Consider the following 13,644-nt stretch of genomic DNA (forward strand, 5'->3'; position numbering starts at 1 on the left):
ACCACCTTCCCTTCCAGATTTATCCCTATGGGATGTTTTTATAGTCATGTCTTAGTGATTATACAGATTTTAAATAATAGTTCTCACTATTACTGCATGGTAGTTTTCATACACTACTTAGTCGTCTAAATTTTTACTTTTTAAGTAGTGTATAATCTGTGATACAGTTGGTACATGGGTCATTACTTAACTGATCAGTTGGGTTTATTTAAAGTGGTTGTTTGCACTTACTTTGCTAAATAGCTTTGCTCAACTGTTTTCATTTTTTTGATTTTCTTTTCTTGCATTACAATTCTGGGGATGAAATTCCCCGAGAAAGAATGTGACTCTTTTTATGCAAGCCCCAACATTTCAGTATCTTATGATACATTGGACTAGTCTTCTCCCAAAGCAAGTAGGGTTTTCCCAGCTTGAAGATAAAAAAAATATAACTGGGCTAAATGTCCTCAAATCATCTGTCAGGTGTCAGACTTTCTCCCTTTAGAGAGTCTTGAATTTCAGAAAAGGTCTGACTTGTCTGATTTGGAATTCAAATCTTCTATATCTGTATTGTAGCCTTTTGCTTTGTTTTGTTTATCTCTTTCAGAGCATCCCTGACCCTAGCAACCTCCCCTTAGTGGCATCCTGGAAAACCTACCCTCTCTTCTTTGGCACGGCCATCTTTGCATTTGAAGGCATTGGAATGGTAAGAGTTGTGCTATGGTTGTACCTACCTGATGGTTTCCCTGGTGCCCTTGGTGACTGCACTGTCTGCTTTAATGCTAAGGAGATGCTGTCAGAAATTCTCTTCTGAGAATGACTGGTCAGTTAGTGAATAGTGTTTCAAGGATTCCCTTGAATTTCCAAGCTCCAACTTCTGAAGATAAATTGTAACTTTTAAATGTCTACATTGAAAACTCCTCATGGCATAATCATCTCTTATGTGCACAGTAAGCAATAGAACATGCCAATCAGAACTGCTGGTCCTAGAGTCAGCCTGACTTAGGAGAAGGTTCCAGCTCCACCAGAGAGTAATTATGTATGAAAATGTCACAAAAATCCATTATTTAGTGTCATTAGTATGCAGTAATAGTTATAATTTTAAAATAGTTGTGTGATTTTGTGCAGAGACTTAATCTCTCTGAGCCTTCATTGTTAGCCCCTGAAAAGTGAGCATAATGATTAATAGTTGTTAGAATTAAATGAGGTGTGTATTACACCTCTCTCACCATTAGTTAGGTCATTCAGACATAAACTCAGTAAAGAGTTCCTAGACCTGTAAAATATTATAAATCAAATGGACTTAACAGACATTTATGGTATGTTTCATCCAACAACAGCTGAATACACTTTTTTCTCAGCAACTCATGGAATCATCTCCAAAATTGACAGTATTTTAAGTCAAAAGGCAACTCTTAGCAAATACAAAAAAATTGATACAATTCCTTGCATATTATCAGATCATAATGGAATGAAATTATAAATCAACTCCAGGGAGCTGGGGATATAGCTCAGTTGATAGAGTGCTTGCCTAGCATGCATAGGCCCTGGGTTCAATCCCTGGCAGCACCACAGAAACCCTACAGAAACTATATAAACATGTGGAGATTAAACAATACTCTTTTGAATAAAGAATGGCCAATAGAAGAAATCAGGGAGAAATTAAAAAAACTCTTAGACTCAAATGAAAATACAACATACCAGAAGCTCTGGGATGCTATGAGAGCAGTTCTCAGAGGAGTTCATAGCTATGAGTGTCTGCATGAGAAAATCAGAAATATTCCAAATAATCAACCTAATGATGCATCTCATCTCAAGGCCTTTGATAAAGAAAAGAAAACCAATTCCAAAAACAGTAGCATGAAAGAATTAATTTAGATCCAGAGCTGAAATCAATGAACTTTGAGAATTAAAAAAAATACAGTGGAATGAATCTAACATAATTTTCCCATGTATGTATATGAAAATACCTAAGTGAATCCCACCATCATGTGCACCCACAAGACTGGTATCCTAATTAGAATAAGATATATTCCATGCTTATATAATTATATGATAATGAATTCTACTGTCATGTGTAACTAAAAATAACCAATAAAATACAAAGGATCAAGAGTCAAAGACTTGGTTCTTTGAAAAGAAAAGCAAGATTAATAAACCTTAGCCAAACTAACCAAAAGAAAAAGAGAGAAGAGACAAAAATTTGAGGTGAAAAACGAGAAATCACCACAGACATAACAGAAATCCAGAGGATCATTAGGGACAATTTTGAAAACTTATACTTCAGTAAATTGGAAACCCTAGAAGAAATGAATACATTTATAGCACGTATGACCAGCCATAATGAATCAAAAGGACATAGACAACCTAAACAGACCAATAGCTTATAATGAGATAGAAGCAGTAATAAAAAGCCTTCCAACAAAGAGAAGCTAAACTTTACTGGACTTTTAAAGAAGTAATACCAATACTCCTAAAATTATTTCATGAAATAAATAGGGTTGGAACACTTCCAAATTAATTCTATGAAGCAGTATCATACTCATCAAGGAAAGAAAACCATAGACCAATATCCATGATGACCTTAGATGCAAAAATACTTAAAATATTATCAAATCATGTTCAACAACATATTAAGAAGATTGTACATCATGACCAAGTTGGTTTTATTCTAGAGATGTAAGGATGGTTTTACATATGCAAATCAATAAATGTTAATCATCACATAATTAGAATTAAGGACAAAAATCACTTAGTCATCTCAATAGATGCAGAGATGACCTTGGACAAAATTCAGTATGCACTGATGATAAAAACACTGATAAAACTAGGGATAAAAAGAACTTACCTCAACATCATAAATGTTATATATGAAAAACCCAAAGCCAAACCTCATAGCCAATTGGGAAAAACTGAAACCATTTCCTTTAAAATTTGAAACAAGACAAGGATATCCACTCTCACCACTTCTATTTAACATAGTGCTAGAAATTGTAGCCAGAACAATTAGGCAAGAGAAGGAAATAAAAGGGATAAAAATGGAAAAGGAAGAAATCAAATTATCACTGTTTGTAGATATAATCCTATACTTAAAATATCCAAAAACTCCACCAAAAGACTGCTAGAACTAATAAACAAATTTGGCAAAGTAGAAGGTTACAAAATCAACATACAAAAATTAATAGCTTTCCTATATACCAACAATGAATCTGCTGAGAAAGAAATCAAGAAAACAATAAATCCAACTAAGGGATTGAAAGACCTCTATAATAGAAAATCATAGAACACTGAAGAGAGAAACTGGAAGACCTCAGAAGATTGAAAGACCTCCCATGTTCTCAGGCAAGTATCATTAATATTGTTGAAATGGCCATATTACCAAAAGCAATATATAGATTCCGTGCAGTCTCTATCAAAAACTAAAAAACTTCTTCTCAGCAAAGGAAACAATAACTTGAAGAGAAAGCCCATAGAATGGGAGAAAATCTTTACCATATGCACCTTGGATAGAGCATTAATCTCCAGGATATATAAAGAACTCAAAAAACTTAACACCAAAAAAACCAAATAACCCGATCAATAAATGGGCAAAGGAGCTGAACAGACACTTCACAGAAGAAGAAATATGAATGATCAACAAATATATGAAAAAATGTTCAACACCTCTGAAAATTAGAGAAATGCATATCAAAACTACTGTAAGATTTCATCTCACCCCAGTTAGGATGGCAATTTTCAAGAATACAAACAACAATAAATATTTGTGAGGATGTGGGGAAAAAGGTACACTCATACATTGCTTCATGGGACTGCAAATTGGTGCAATCATTATGGTAAGTTGTATGGAGATTCCTCAGAAAACTTGGGATGGAACCACCATTTGACCCAGTTATCTCACTCCTCCGTAATACCCAAAGGAGTTAAAATCAGCCTACTACAGGGATGCAGCCACACCAATGTTTATAGCAGCTCAGTTCACAATAGCTAAATATGGAACCAACCTAGTTGCCCTTTAACAGATGAATGGATTAAAAAAAGTGGTATATATATGTGTATATATATATATATATATATATATATATATATATATATATACACACACACACACACACAATGGAATATTGCCCAGCCTTAAATAAGAATGAAATTATGGTATTTGCTGCTAAGTGGATGGAACTGGAGAATGTCATGCTAAGCAAAATAAGCCAATCCCCAAAAGCCAAAAGCCAAATGTTTTCTCTGATATCTGGATGCTAATTCACAATGGAGGGGTGGCTAGGGAAGAATTGAGTTACTTTAGATTAGGTAGATGTGAGTAAAGGGAGGGGAAGAGGGTATGGAGGTAGGAAGGACAGTAGAATGAATCAGACATTATTACCCTATGTACATATGTAACTATATGACCAATGGGATTCTACATCATGCATAACCAGAAGAATGATGAAATTATTCTCCATTTTATATGATGTATCAAAGCGCATTCTACTGTCATGTATAACTAATTTAAACAAATTTAAAAATTTAATTAAAAAAATAAAAATGAAAGCATACAATAAGAATAAAAAAATACCAGCAACATTCTTCACAGAACTAGAAAAACAGTCCTAAAATATATTTGGAAGAATAAAAGAATTGTAAGAATTCTAAGCCAAAAAAGCAAAACTGAAGCATCACAATACCTTACTTCAAACCATAAACTATATGGTACTGACTGAAAAACACATATAGACCAGTGGTACAGAATAGAAGACACAGAGACAAACAGATATATCATCTGGTCCTTGACAAAGGTGCCAAAAACATACATTGGAGAAAAGACAGCTTTTTAAACGAATGGAGTTGGGAAAACTGGTTTTCCACATGTAGAATGAAACTAGACCCTTACCTCTCCCCCTGCACAAGAATCTAAGACATAGAAATCATACCAGAAACTGTGCAACTTCTAGAAGAAAACTAGGGCCTTTTAGGCACAGGCAACAACCTTTTCAATAGGACCCCTAAAACTCAGGAAATGATGCCAAGAGTTGATAAATGGGATGGCGACAAATTTAAATACTTCTGCACATCAAAGGAAACAATCAGCAAAGTGCAGACAGAACCTATAGAATGGGGGGAAATTTCTGACAGAGGATTAATGACTATATAAAGAATTCAGTAGACTTAACACCAGAAAATCAAACAGCTCAGTTAATGGGCAAATGAACTAAACAGACACTTCTCAGAAGAGGAAATACAAATGGTCAACAAATATATGAAAAAAATGTTCAACATTGTTAGCAATTAGGGAAATGCAAATCAAAGCTATACTGAGATTTCATCTCACACCGGTCAGAATGGCAGTCATCAAGAATACAAATAATGATAAATGCTGGAGAGGATGTGAAGGAAAAGGAACATTTTTACTCTGTTGTTGGGGTTGTAAATTAGTACAATCACTATGGGAATAAGTATGGAGGTCCTCAAAAGACTAGGCCCGGAACCACCATTCCTCAGTATTTATACTGAAGAATTAAAGTCATCACAGTACAGTGATATGTGCATACCCAGGTTTATAGCAGCACAATTCACAGTAATTAAACTATGAAATCAGCCTAGGTGTCCATCAGTGGATGAATGGATAAAGAAAATGTGGTATATGTACACAATTCAGCCCTAAGGAAAGATGAAATTATGTCATTTGCAGGAAAATGGATGGAAGTAGAGACCATGTTTTAAGTGAAATAAGCCAAACTCAGAAGGTTATGGGTCATATGTTTTCTTTCCTATGTGGAAGCTAGGGAGAGAAAAGGGAAAGAAAGATGGTAGTGCTGTTGGGTAATGATCGCATGAAAATCAAAGGGAGATCAGTAGTCAGGGCTGGGGGCCTGGGAGTGCTGGGGAGTGATATTGGTCAAAGTATATTGTTGTGTTGTGTGCATATACGAATATGTAACAACAAATCTCATTATGTACAACTCTCAGGCACCAGTAAAAAATGTGGAAAGGAAAAAAATTCCACTGAGATTCTATTTTTACTCCAGTAAGAATGGCAACCCATGCAAATAACAATAAATGCTGGCAAGGAAGCAAGGAGAAGGAAGCACTTCTACCCTGTCAGTGTGGATGTAATTAATACAACCACTATGGAAATCAGTATCAAGGTTTTTCCAAAAACTAAAAATGAAACTACTCTATGATCCAGCTTTACCAATCCTTGGTATCTCTCCAAAAGATAAAGACAGAGTACTTTAGAGTTAACATGCAATCTCATGTTTATAGCAGCACAATTCACAAGAACCGAGTTGTGGAACCATCCTGGGTGTTCATCAACAGATGGACAGATAAAGAAGTTTTATTTACCCATAAAAAACAAAATTATAAGGGCTGGGGATATAGCTCAGTTGGTAGAGTGCTTGCCTAGCATGCACAAGGCCCTGGGTTCAATCCCCAGCACCACCAAAAAAAGACATGAAAAATATTATATCATTTGCAGTAAAATTAATGGAACTTGATGGCATTATTTCAAGTGGAATAATCCAGATTCAGAAAAATAAGTGTCGTGTGTTTTCTGTCATATGTGGAAACTGGAAAGAAAAAAAGCTTTCTCATGAAGATAGAGGAGAAACTCTTAGGTACATAAAGAAGATCATGAGGGAGGAAGGGTGGCCCAGGGAAGGTACTGGGAAGAGGAATTGGTCAAATTATGTCATATGCATGTATGAATATGCCACAGTGAAACCCTATATAATTAATATGCACCAATGAAAATTTTTTAAATGACATATATTTTCAGTACTTTGTACAGTCCCTGACACATAACAATTCAATATTTTTTTATTTTTACTAATAATATTATTGGATCAATTATTGAATCAATAAATCTATGGATATGTCATCTGCCCTGGCACATTGGTGTGGTGTACTTTCTAAGTACAAATGAGTAGCCTTCACTCATGGCTCAGCCTCCTGTCATTGCTATGGTTTCACCAGATTTCGTTTCCTAAAGTGGATCTGCCACTCAGCTGGACCTAATTTGATTTTTATTTATTTTTCATAATAAAGGCCTAGTATTCCTCTCTGAAGTAAGTTATTACCTCTGCTCACCAAGGGATTGAAAATGAGAAGACAATTCCCCTTTCTTAGCATTCCTTTCTCTCCCAGTTTGATTTCCCTAACACCTTATTCACTTTGGAAAAAACCTACAAGCCAATTTTTTTTAGTCAAAATATTGAGGACTCCCCCAGTGGTGTGGATGGAATGTGTTTAAGGCTCTGACCTCAGTGGGAGGCTTTGTGAGTGAAGATGTGTGAAACACGGGTTGCCCTGAGGTTTTCAACCCCCTCCTGGGCTCCAGGAGAGAGCCTGGATTCAGGAACACACGTGCGTTCTGGCTGCTGGTCAGAGCCTGAGTGGGCCCATCTTGTATCAGTGTGAAAATGGCCCCGGGAACTCGGGACTTGAAAGAAGAGGTCGAGAGCGGGAGGAAAGATGCCCAGGGACAGTGGGTTCTTAAGAAATGTGGGATTAAATTTGAATCAGTTTTCCCTGGTGGCACAGCGTGGAGGCCGTTCGTTCTTTGCTTCATGTCATTAGCCAGGGCTTGGATACAGAGTCCCTCTGGAGACATCATTATTCCACACTTCAAGGTTACTTTGTGTTTACCATTGTTGGAGAGCTAACACTGCTATTTCAGCTCTTTGTCCTGGATGTAAGGGTGGCTCAGGGTGGCTGGGTAAAGCACCAGGCTGCGCTCCCTGTGCTCACGGTGCCTTCTGTGTTTACGCGGCTGTGCCAGGCCTGAGGCTCCCTGCCCGGTGACTTTTGGTACTCTGGCGTGAAGGGAGCCAACCTACAGGTCTGGAAGCTGACGTGGGTTAGCTAGATCCTGCAGCTGGCAGTGGGGATGCCGAGGCCCAGGTGGGTGCAGAGCTGCAGTGTCTCCTGCAGCTCGGGGCCTGGCAGTGGTGTCAGGTGTGGACAGCACAGACCTATTGTTCCTCATGGCCTCTGGCACTGCAGGAAAGTGAACATGAGGACAAGGCCAGCGGTGGTTCGTGGGGCAGCTGTTGTTGCCCCACATTGCTCTTCCTCATCGGTGGCACCAGACCCCGTTGGGTCATACCTGCTACCCTCCATCCCCTCGGTTCCTAAATGAGCCCTCCCTCCTAAGGAGCCTTTGCCTTCCCCAGTGTTAAAGAACATACCCTGATGGGACCCAGAGACAGCAAGGGTCAGTGGTTTGAAACAAGAACCTGGAAACTGCTCAGTTAAGCACCCGAGTCTCAAGAGCCTCTGTTCAGTCATGCCGCATCCAGCACCTCACCTCCTTTAACTTGGAGACTTGCGTTGTCACCACTGTCCCTGCCCATTGAGGTAGGAAATTTGTTGCTGGGAACTAGAGTGGCCATTTTGTTTGACCTGAGATTCACATTTTGAGACAGGTTCGCAGGAAGCTGTGATGTCAGGTCAGGTTAAGGGGGTCCTGCTGGGGAACACAGGCTGCTGGACCACCTGCTGCTCTCAGGTTCAAGGCCCTCCAGCCTGAGGGGTCCTGCTGCAGGAGGTCAGAACTGGCCTGGGGTCTTGTCCTGCCGCATCCATACCTCTCAGGATTTCATTCTTTTTTTTTTTTTTTTTTGGTGGTGCCGGGGATTTGAACCCAGGGCCTTGTGCTTGCAAAGCAAGCACTCTACCAACTGAGCTATCTCCCCAGCCCTCCTCTCAGGATTTCTGATGAGAAAATGGAGCCCCTTGAGGACCTGAGAGTGTAACTTACAATGAAATCACTCTTTTGGGTTGTCTGTCTAGTAAAGGACAGTTGGGCTTTTAGGGAATTCTGGGATAAAGAACTTCCTTTTTTCTGAAGATGATATCTTTGTTGGTGGTTGATTTTACTTTGGTGTGTGTGCTTTCTCTCCTGGCACTGTTGCCTCATAGGTGCTGCCCCTTGAAAACAAAATGAAGGATCCTCAGAAATTTCCACTCATCCTATACTTGGGGATGGCCATCGTCACCACCCTGTACATCACACTGGGGAGCCTGGGCTACCTGCAATTTGGAGCTGACATCCAAGGCAGCATCACCCTCAACCTACCCAACTGCTGGTACGTGGGGAAGGATGGAAACCCATAAGCATGGGATGTTTTATAAAGTTAACGGGTCAGAAGGTGCATTCTTCCTCTTACCTCTTGAGTCAGCCCGTGTTGGTTACATCCTCTTTGGCTAAGCTGAACGCATTATTGTTTGGGTGAGTCCTTCCTATGGAAGCTTACACAAATCTATGTGTTGATCAGCTGATTGACAAGTCATTTCTCCTGGGAAATCCTGAGCCTGGAAGGACCAAGTGTCTATCCTGTTTACCTTCAGCAAAAGAGGAGGGCCATTCTGTGTTTTGTTACTGGCTTCTGCTGTGCCTCTCTCCCCTGGCTATCCCAGGTTCATGTACATGTGGCTCAGAGCCTCTTGCTGTGTGTGGACCGAGGGTTGTTGGAGATTGTTCATTGTTCATTACTGGATGCATTGTAGAAAAACACTGAGACATATTAAAGTGCCTAGATGTCAAAGCATGTGTGCTGAGCAGTAATTCTGTTTGTAAGTTGGAAATCTCTTTATGGAGAACAGCTGCCTGTAGACTCTGAGAAGCTTGTTAGGGCCCCAAGGAATAAAACTAACCTTTCAGTTCAGCCTCCCTGATCTGCCTGCCTGTGTGTACATTTTGGAACTCTGATTGGTGAGACTTTGGACAAGGACAGATTGAAAGATTGAGGAAAATGTTTCTCAGTAACATTAGCCGGTAGCACGGGATGCCCTGATCGGTAGAAGGCTGAGGATTGAGTGTGTTGCACCGCCAGCTGAGTGGTAGCTGTGCAATGGACCGTTGTTTTCAGAAAGTCTTTCTTTTTCTTTTCCTCTTTTAAATTTCCAATGTGCCTGCCCTTTCACGAGAGAAGAGTCAGGTGGTAGCTTGGCGTAACCGTGTCATCTTTCCCTGGAATATAATCAGATCAGGAGCAGCAGAAGCAGCCACATATCTGAAACCTTGGGGAACACCTGTCTGAGCATTCATCTTCCCTCTGATACCCAAAGTCAGCTCCTCTCATCTCTCCACCTCCACTGGGTTGATTGATGTAGTTTTCCCTGCACGGGGCTCTCCTGACTCCAGACTTCACATCTCTGGGGGGCTTTCGCGCTGCTTTGAGTTTAGCTATAGAGCCACAAGCTGATTTTTCCAAGAAATTTTATTATCCTGGAGCAAGTGAGAGTTTCTAAACTCAGTCTCTCCCAGGGTGTGCTCCTGCTCATAGCATAGAACATCCTCTAGGTGTTCAGTCCAACACAGTTTATGAGCACATTAGGTAGATCCTCAACAGGGAAGGCCAAATGCCTTTTCCTGCTTAACACATGACAGTATAGTTGAGCTTTGCTCCAGGCAGAGTGAGCTTCCCTCTAATGATCGAATCAGAGCCATGAGCACTTTCTTCTACCCTGCATGATAGAGGCACTGGGGTGATTAGTTGAGGGATATCCCATGGTGACTTAATGGTCTCCCCAGGCAGCTGCTTGGAAAAGCATGGTAGAAAGGTAGCCCGGGTGGGATGGAAAAGATTCTGCTCCTGCCTGTGGGTCCCTGCATGGCCACTCTCTGATTCTAGGGAGCACTGAACTGAGAGTGGGAAGGATATCAATAAGCTTGTTATATTTTAAATCATTTTTATTTTTGAAAGGCTATATGTCCATCTGTGCATGGTGAAGTTTCCAGATGTGCAAAAGATATTTAGAGAAGATTAAGTTTTCACCACTCCCATCCCTAGAACCAGTGTTAAATTTCAGAGGCAGTCATACTCCACCCTCCTGTGTTTTCTTCTGGATGTTTAGTGTATGTAAGAATGTCTCATGGGTGTGGGGTTCTCCCTCCTTTTCTTTTTCTGGAACAAACGATAGCACTTGGTAGACACCGTACCGCATCAAGCTGTTTTCCCTCAGGAGCCCATGTTGGAGATGGTTCCGCTTAGCACCTGGAACTCTGCCTTACACTTTTCAAGAGCTTCATGGGGGCTGTGAGTTATTTAACCAGTTCCTCAATAACTAGCATTCAGTCGTTTTCAGGTTTGCATTCTTAAATAATGCTGCTGTGACATATTTTGAGTGCACTTGTGCACATGGACAAGTGCATTTGTGAGATGGAGTCCTAGGTGTGAAACTGCAGGACCTGAAGGACGTGTGGGTGTGTGACCTTAGCAGTTGTCCCCCGGTTGCCCTGGGACCCCTTTGCCTTCTCTCTGCTGACGTCGAAGCGTGCTGAGCAGGCTCCTGAAGGTCCCCCCCACCTGCAGGTTGTACCAGTCTGTCAAGCTGCTCTACTCCATCGGCATCTTCTTCACCTACGCACTCCAGTTCTACGTCCCGGCTGAGATCATCGTCCCCTTCTTTGTGTCCCGAGCGCCCGAGCACTGCGAGCTGGTGGTGGACCTGTTCGTGCGCACTGTGCTGGTCTGCCTGACCTGTGAGTAGAGGGAAAGATGACTGCTTGTTTTTCCCAGAGGGCCCCCAGTCCCCAGGGCTTCCGTGGGGAGAGTGTGTGTGTATTGTCGTGAAGCCGCCTGTACTGTGGGCAGAACACCTGGCACACACCTCGCTCTAGAGCTCAGGGCACGTGCAGATGGTGAAGGGGTGGGCTTGGTGCGCGCTCTCAAGACTCTGGAGTGAGGGCATGCTTTATAGATGTGGAATAGAATGCTGTGGGAATGGTAGCAACTCAGGGTAAAGACCTGTCATTGTTCTTCCACATAAACTAAGGCAAACATCCAAGAGAGAGCCACTTGGCCCACATCCATGATTAGTTCAGGTCACCTTGTCAGAGGCGCTTGCTTGTTTTTTGCATAGTTGTTCCTTCTGACTTGGGGTTATACAAGTTAGAACTCTGGGCATTTTTTGATGTCAGTCTTATGAAATAAGTTTCTTAGAAAATGTCTGTCCATTAACCTAGATCTTTTATTCCCCTTCCTTTGTGATTTAAGATGACCTCACCTTATTTGCTATTAGTTAAAAACTGATACAAATTTAAAATAATAAAAATTTTTTTTGTAACTTCTGTGAGTTAGTAGGCTATGGAACTCCTGAATGAATGGGTTCATAATATCTAATTTAAATTTCTAGGAGATTTGCAATCATTTTATAAATTAAAATACTTAAGGCATTAATTTATCTTTTTTGGCTATATTTGCTTTTTTTTTTTTTTCTCTTGTTTTATTGGGATAAGAACATTTTTGTTTATTATACTGAAATGTCCCTGGAATAATTTTCTTAAATTATTCAGTCTGGTTCTTTGTCTTTGAAATAAGGATAGTTTTAGTTGACATAGTTGAATGTTTTAGAGATGAAAAATGTGAACATTGTCTGGCATTTGACTTTATTGGTGGTCTGTTGGCAAGAGAAGGGCAAGCAAGAGGTTATCCATTCCATTCATCCACCCAGGCAAATGTGAGAAATGGACTTATGTGTGTCCCGTAGCGAACCCTTCAAACTACCTGCAGTCCCCGCCATTGTTGTACTTCAAGGATAGAAGGTGGAAACCTAGCATCCCTAATCTCTGTGTAAACGAACTCTCTAGAACTAAGGAGATGAAGGCCTTCCCATGAACTTCTGATTTAATCATGGGCAGCTCTCCTTAGGATTTCTTGCAGAGTAGGGCTAGGGAGGAGCAGGGCAGAGGATGGACAGCTTGGACTCACCAGTCCTGCAGAGCATCTAGGAACCAGGCTTCTGCCTCTGCTCTTATATGGCAGACTCCAGGTACTCTTAGACCAGTGGATGGAATCAGCCCATGAGGAAGCTACTCCAGGACCCAGAGTGACTGAAAAGAAGCAACATGATGTTTCTTGCTTTTCCAGTCCATTGCCTGATGGATGGGTGATGGTAAGATAGTCAGCTTGCATATAGATTTTAATCCTGGCTTCTGCCAGCAACTCTTGGTGCTTTGATACGATTGGGAAGGTTTCTTCCACGGATGGATAAGCTCCAAGTGTTGAGGAGATAAGATTCCATGTATACAGTGGCTTATAATGTCAACTCTGAAGGCCTGATATGTAAAGGGTATTGGGAAAAAGGATGGGGATAGTTCAAATCATTTGCCTTTTTTCAAAGTGGTTCCTCTAGAAAAAGTAGGTCTGTCTATGTAAACTGTACTAGAACAGACCAAGCAGCCCCTTCCCCTGCCCTGGAGGGCTGGTGGTAATACTGGCCCAGATTCCCTCCACTGCCCCGCTTTCTTCTCAAGCCTGGCTCAGCCTCCCTGAAGCCTGCATCTGGCTCCCCACCAGGTTTATTTCCACCACACCCTGCAGGAGGCAGGAGTCCTGATTCATAGGCCTCCAGCAATCCTTAGATGCCTCTTGGTTTTTGCTTCACTTTTCCGTGCTCTCTGTGTCTCCCCTCCCCTTCAGAAGACAATGCTCAAAGGGCACGGGCTGCCTTTGATCTTCCAGTGCCTGCTCTCCTTTGCCCCTCTCCTGTGATCTGCTGTGATTAGCAGTGCAGTCATCTACTAAAGCAGAGAGCCCAGCAGCCCCTGCGTCTCTGAAGCACTCGGCTTCTCTCACCTTTCCTGGAGACTTTGAAGTAATTTGTAGGAACTGGCAGAGGCCTCCTGTGTTAGCACCAGCATAAGTGTGTTGATGGGAGCTCCTT

At 41.2% G+C, this 13,644-nt stretch overlaps 1 protein-coding gene and 1 non-coding gene across 2 annotated transcripts in view; both read left to right on the plus strand.

Annotated features, from left to right (window-relative positions):
- The window catches only part of Slc36a1 (solute carrier family 36 member 1), a 45,043-nt gene that overhangs the window by 22,959 nt on the left and 8,440 nt on the right, over positions 1-13,644 (plus strand). Inside the window, exons 8-10 of the mRNA XM_047556612.1 lie at positions 587-685; positions 8,896-9,062; positions 11,292-11,461. Of these exons, the coding sequence (XP_047412568.1) occupies positions 587-685; positions 8,896-9,062; positions 11,292-11,461 (436 nt within the window). The remainder of the gene's footprint in view (positions 1-586; positions 686-8,895; positions 9,063-11,291; positions 11,462-13,644) is intronic.
- Trnaa-agc (transfer RNA alanine (anticodon AGC)) lies at positions 6,345-6,417 on the plus strand. Its single transcript has one exon. It is a non-coding gene; the product is annotated as a tRNA-Ala (tRNA).

This window comes from Sciurus carolinensis, chromosome 6, assembly GCF_902686445.1.
Source record: "Sciurus carolinensis chromosome 6, mSciCar1.2, whole genome shotgun sequence".
In the NCBI taxonomy this organism is placed as follows: domain Eukaryota; kingdom Metazoa; phylum Chordata; class Mammalia; order Rodentia; family Sciuridae; genus Sciurus; species Sciurus carolinensis.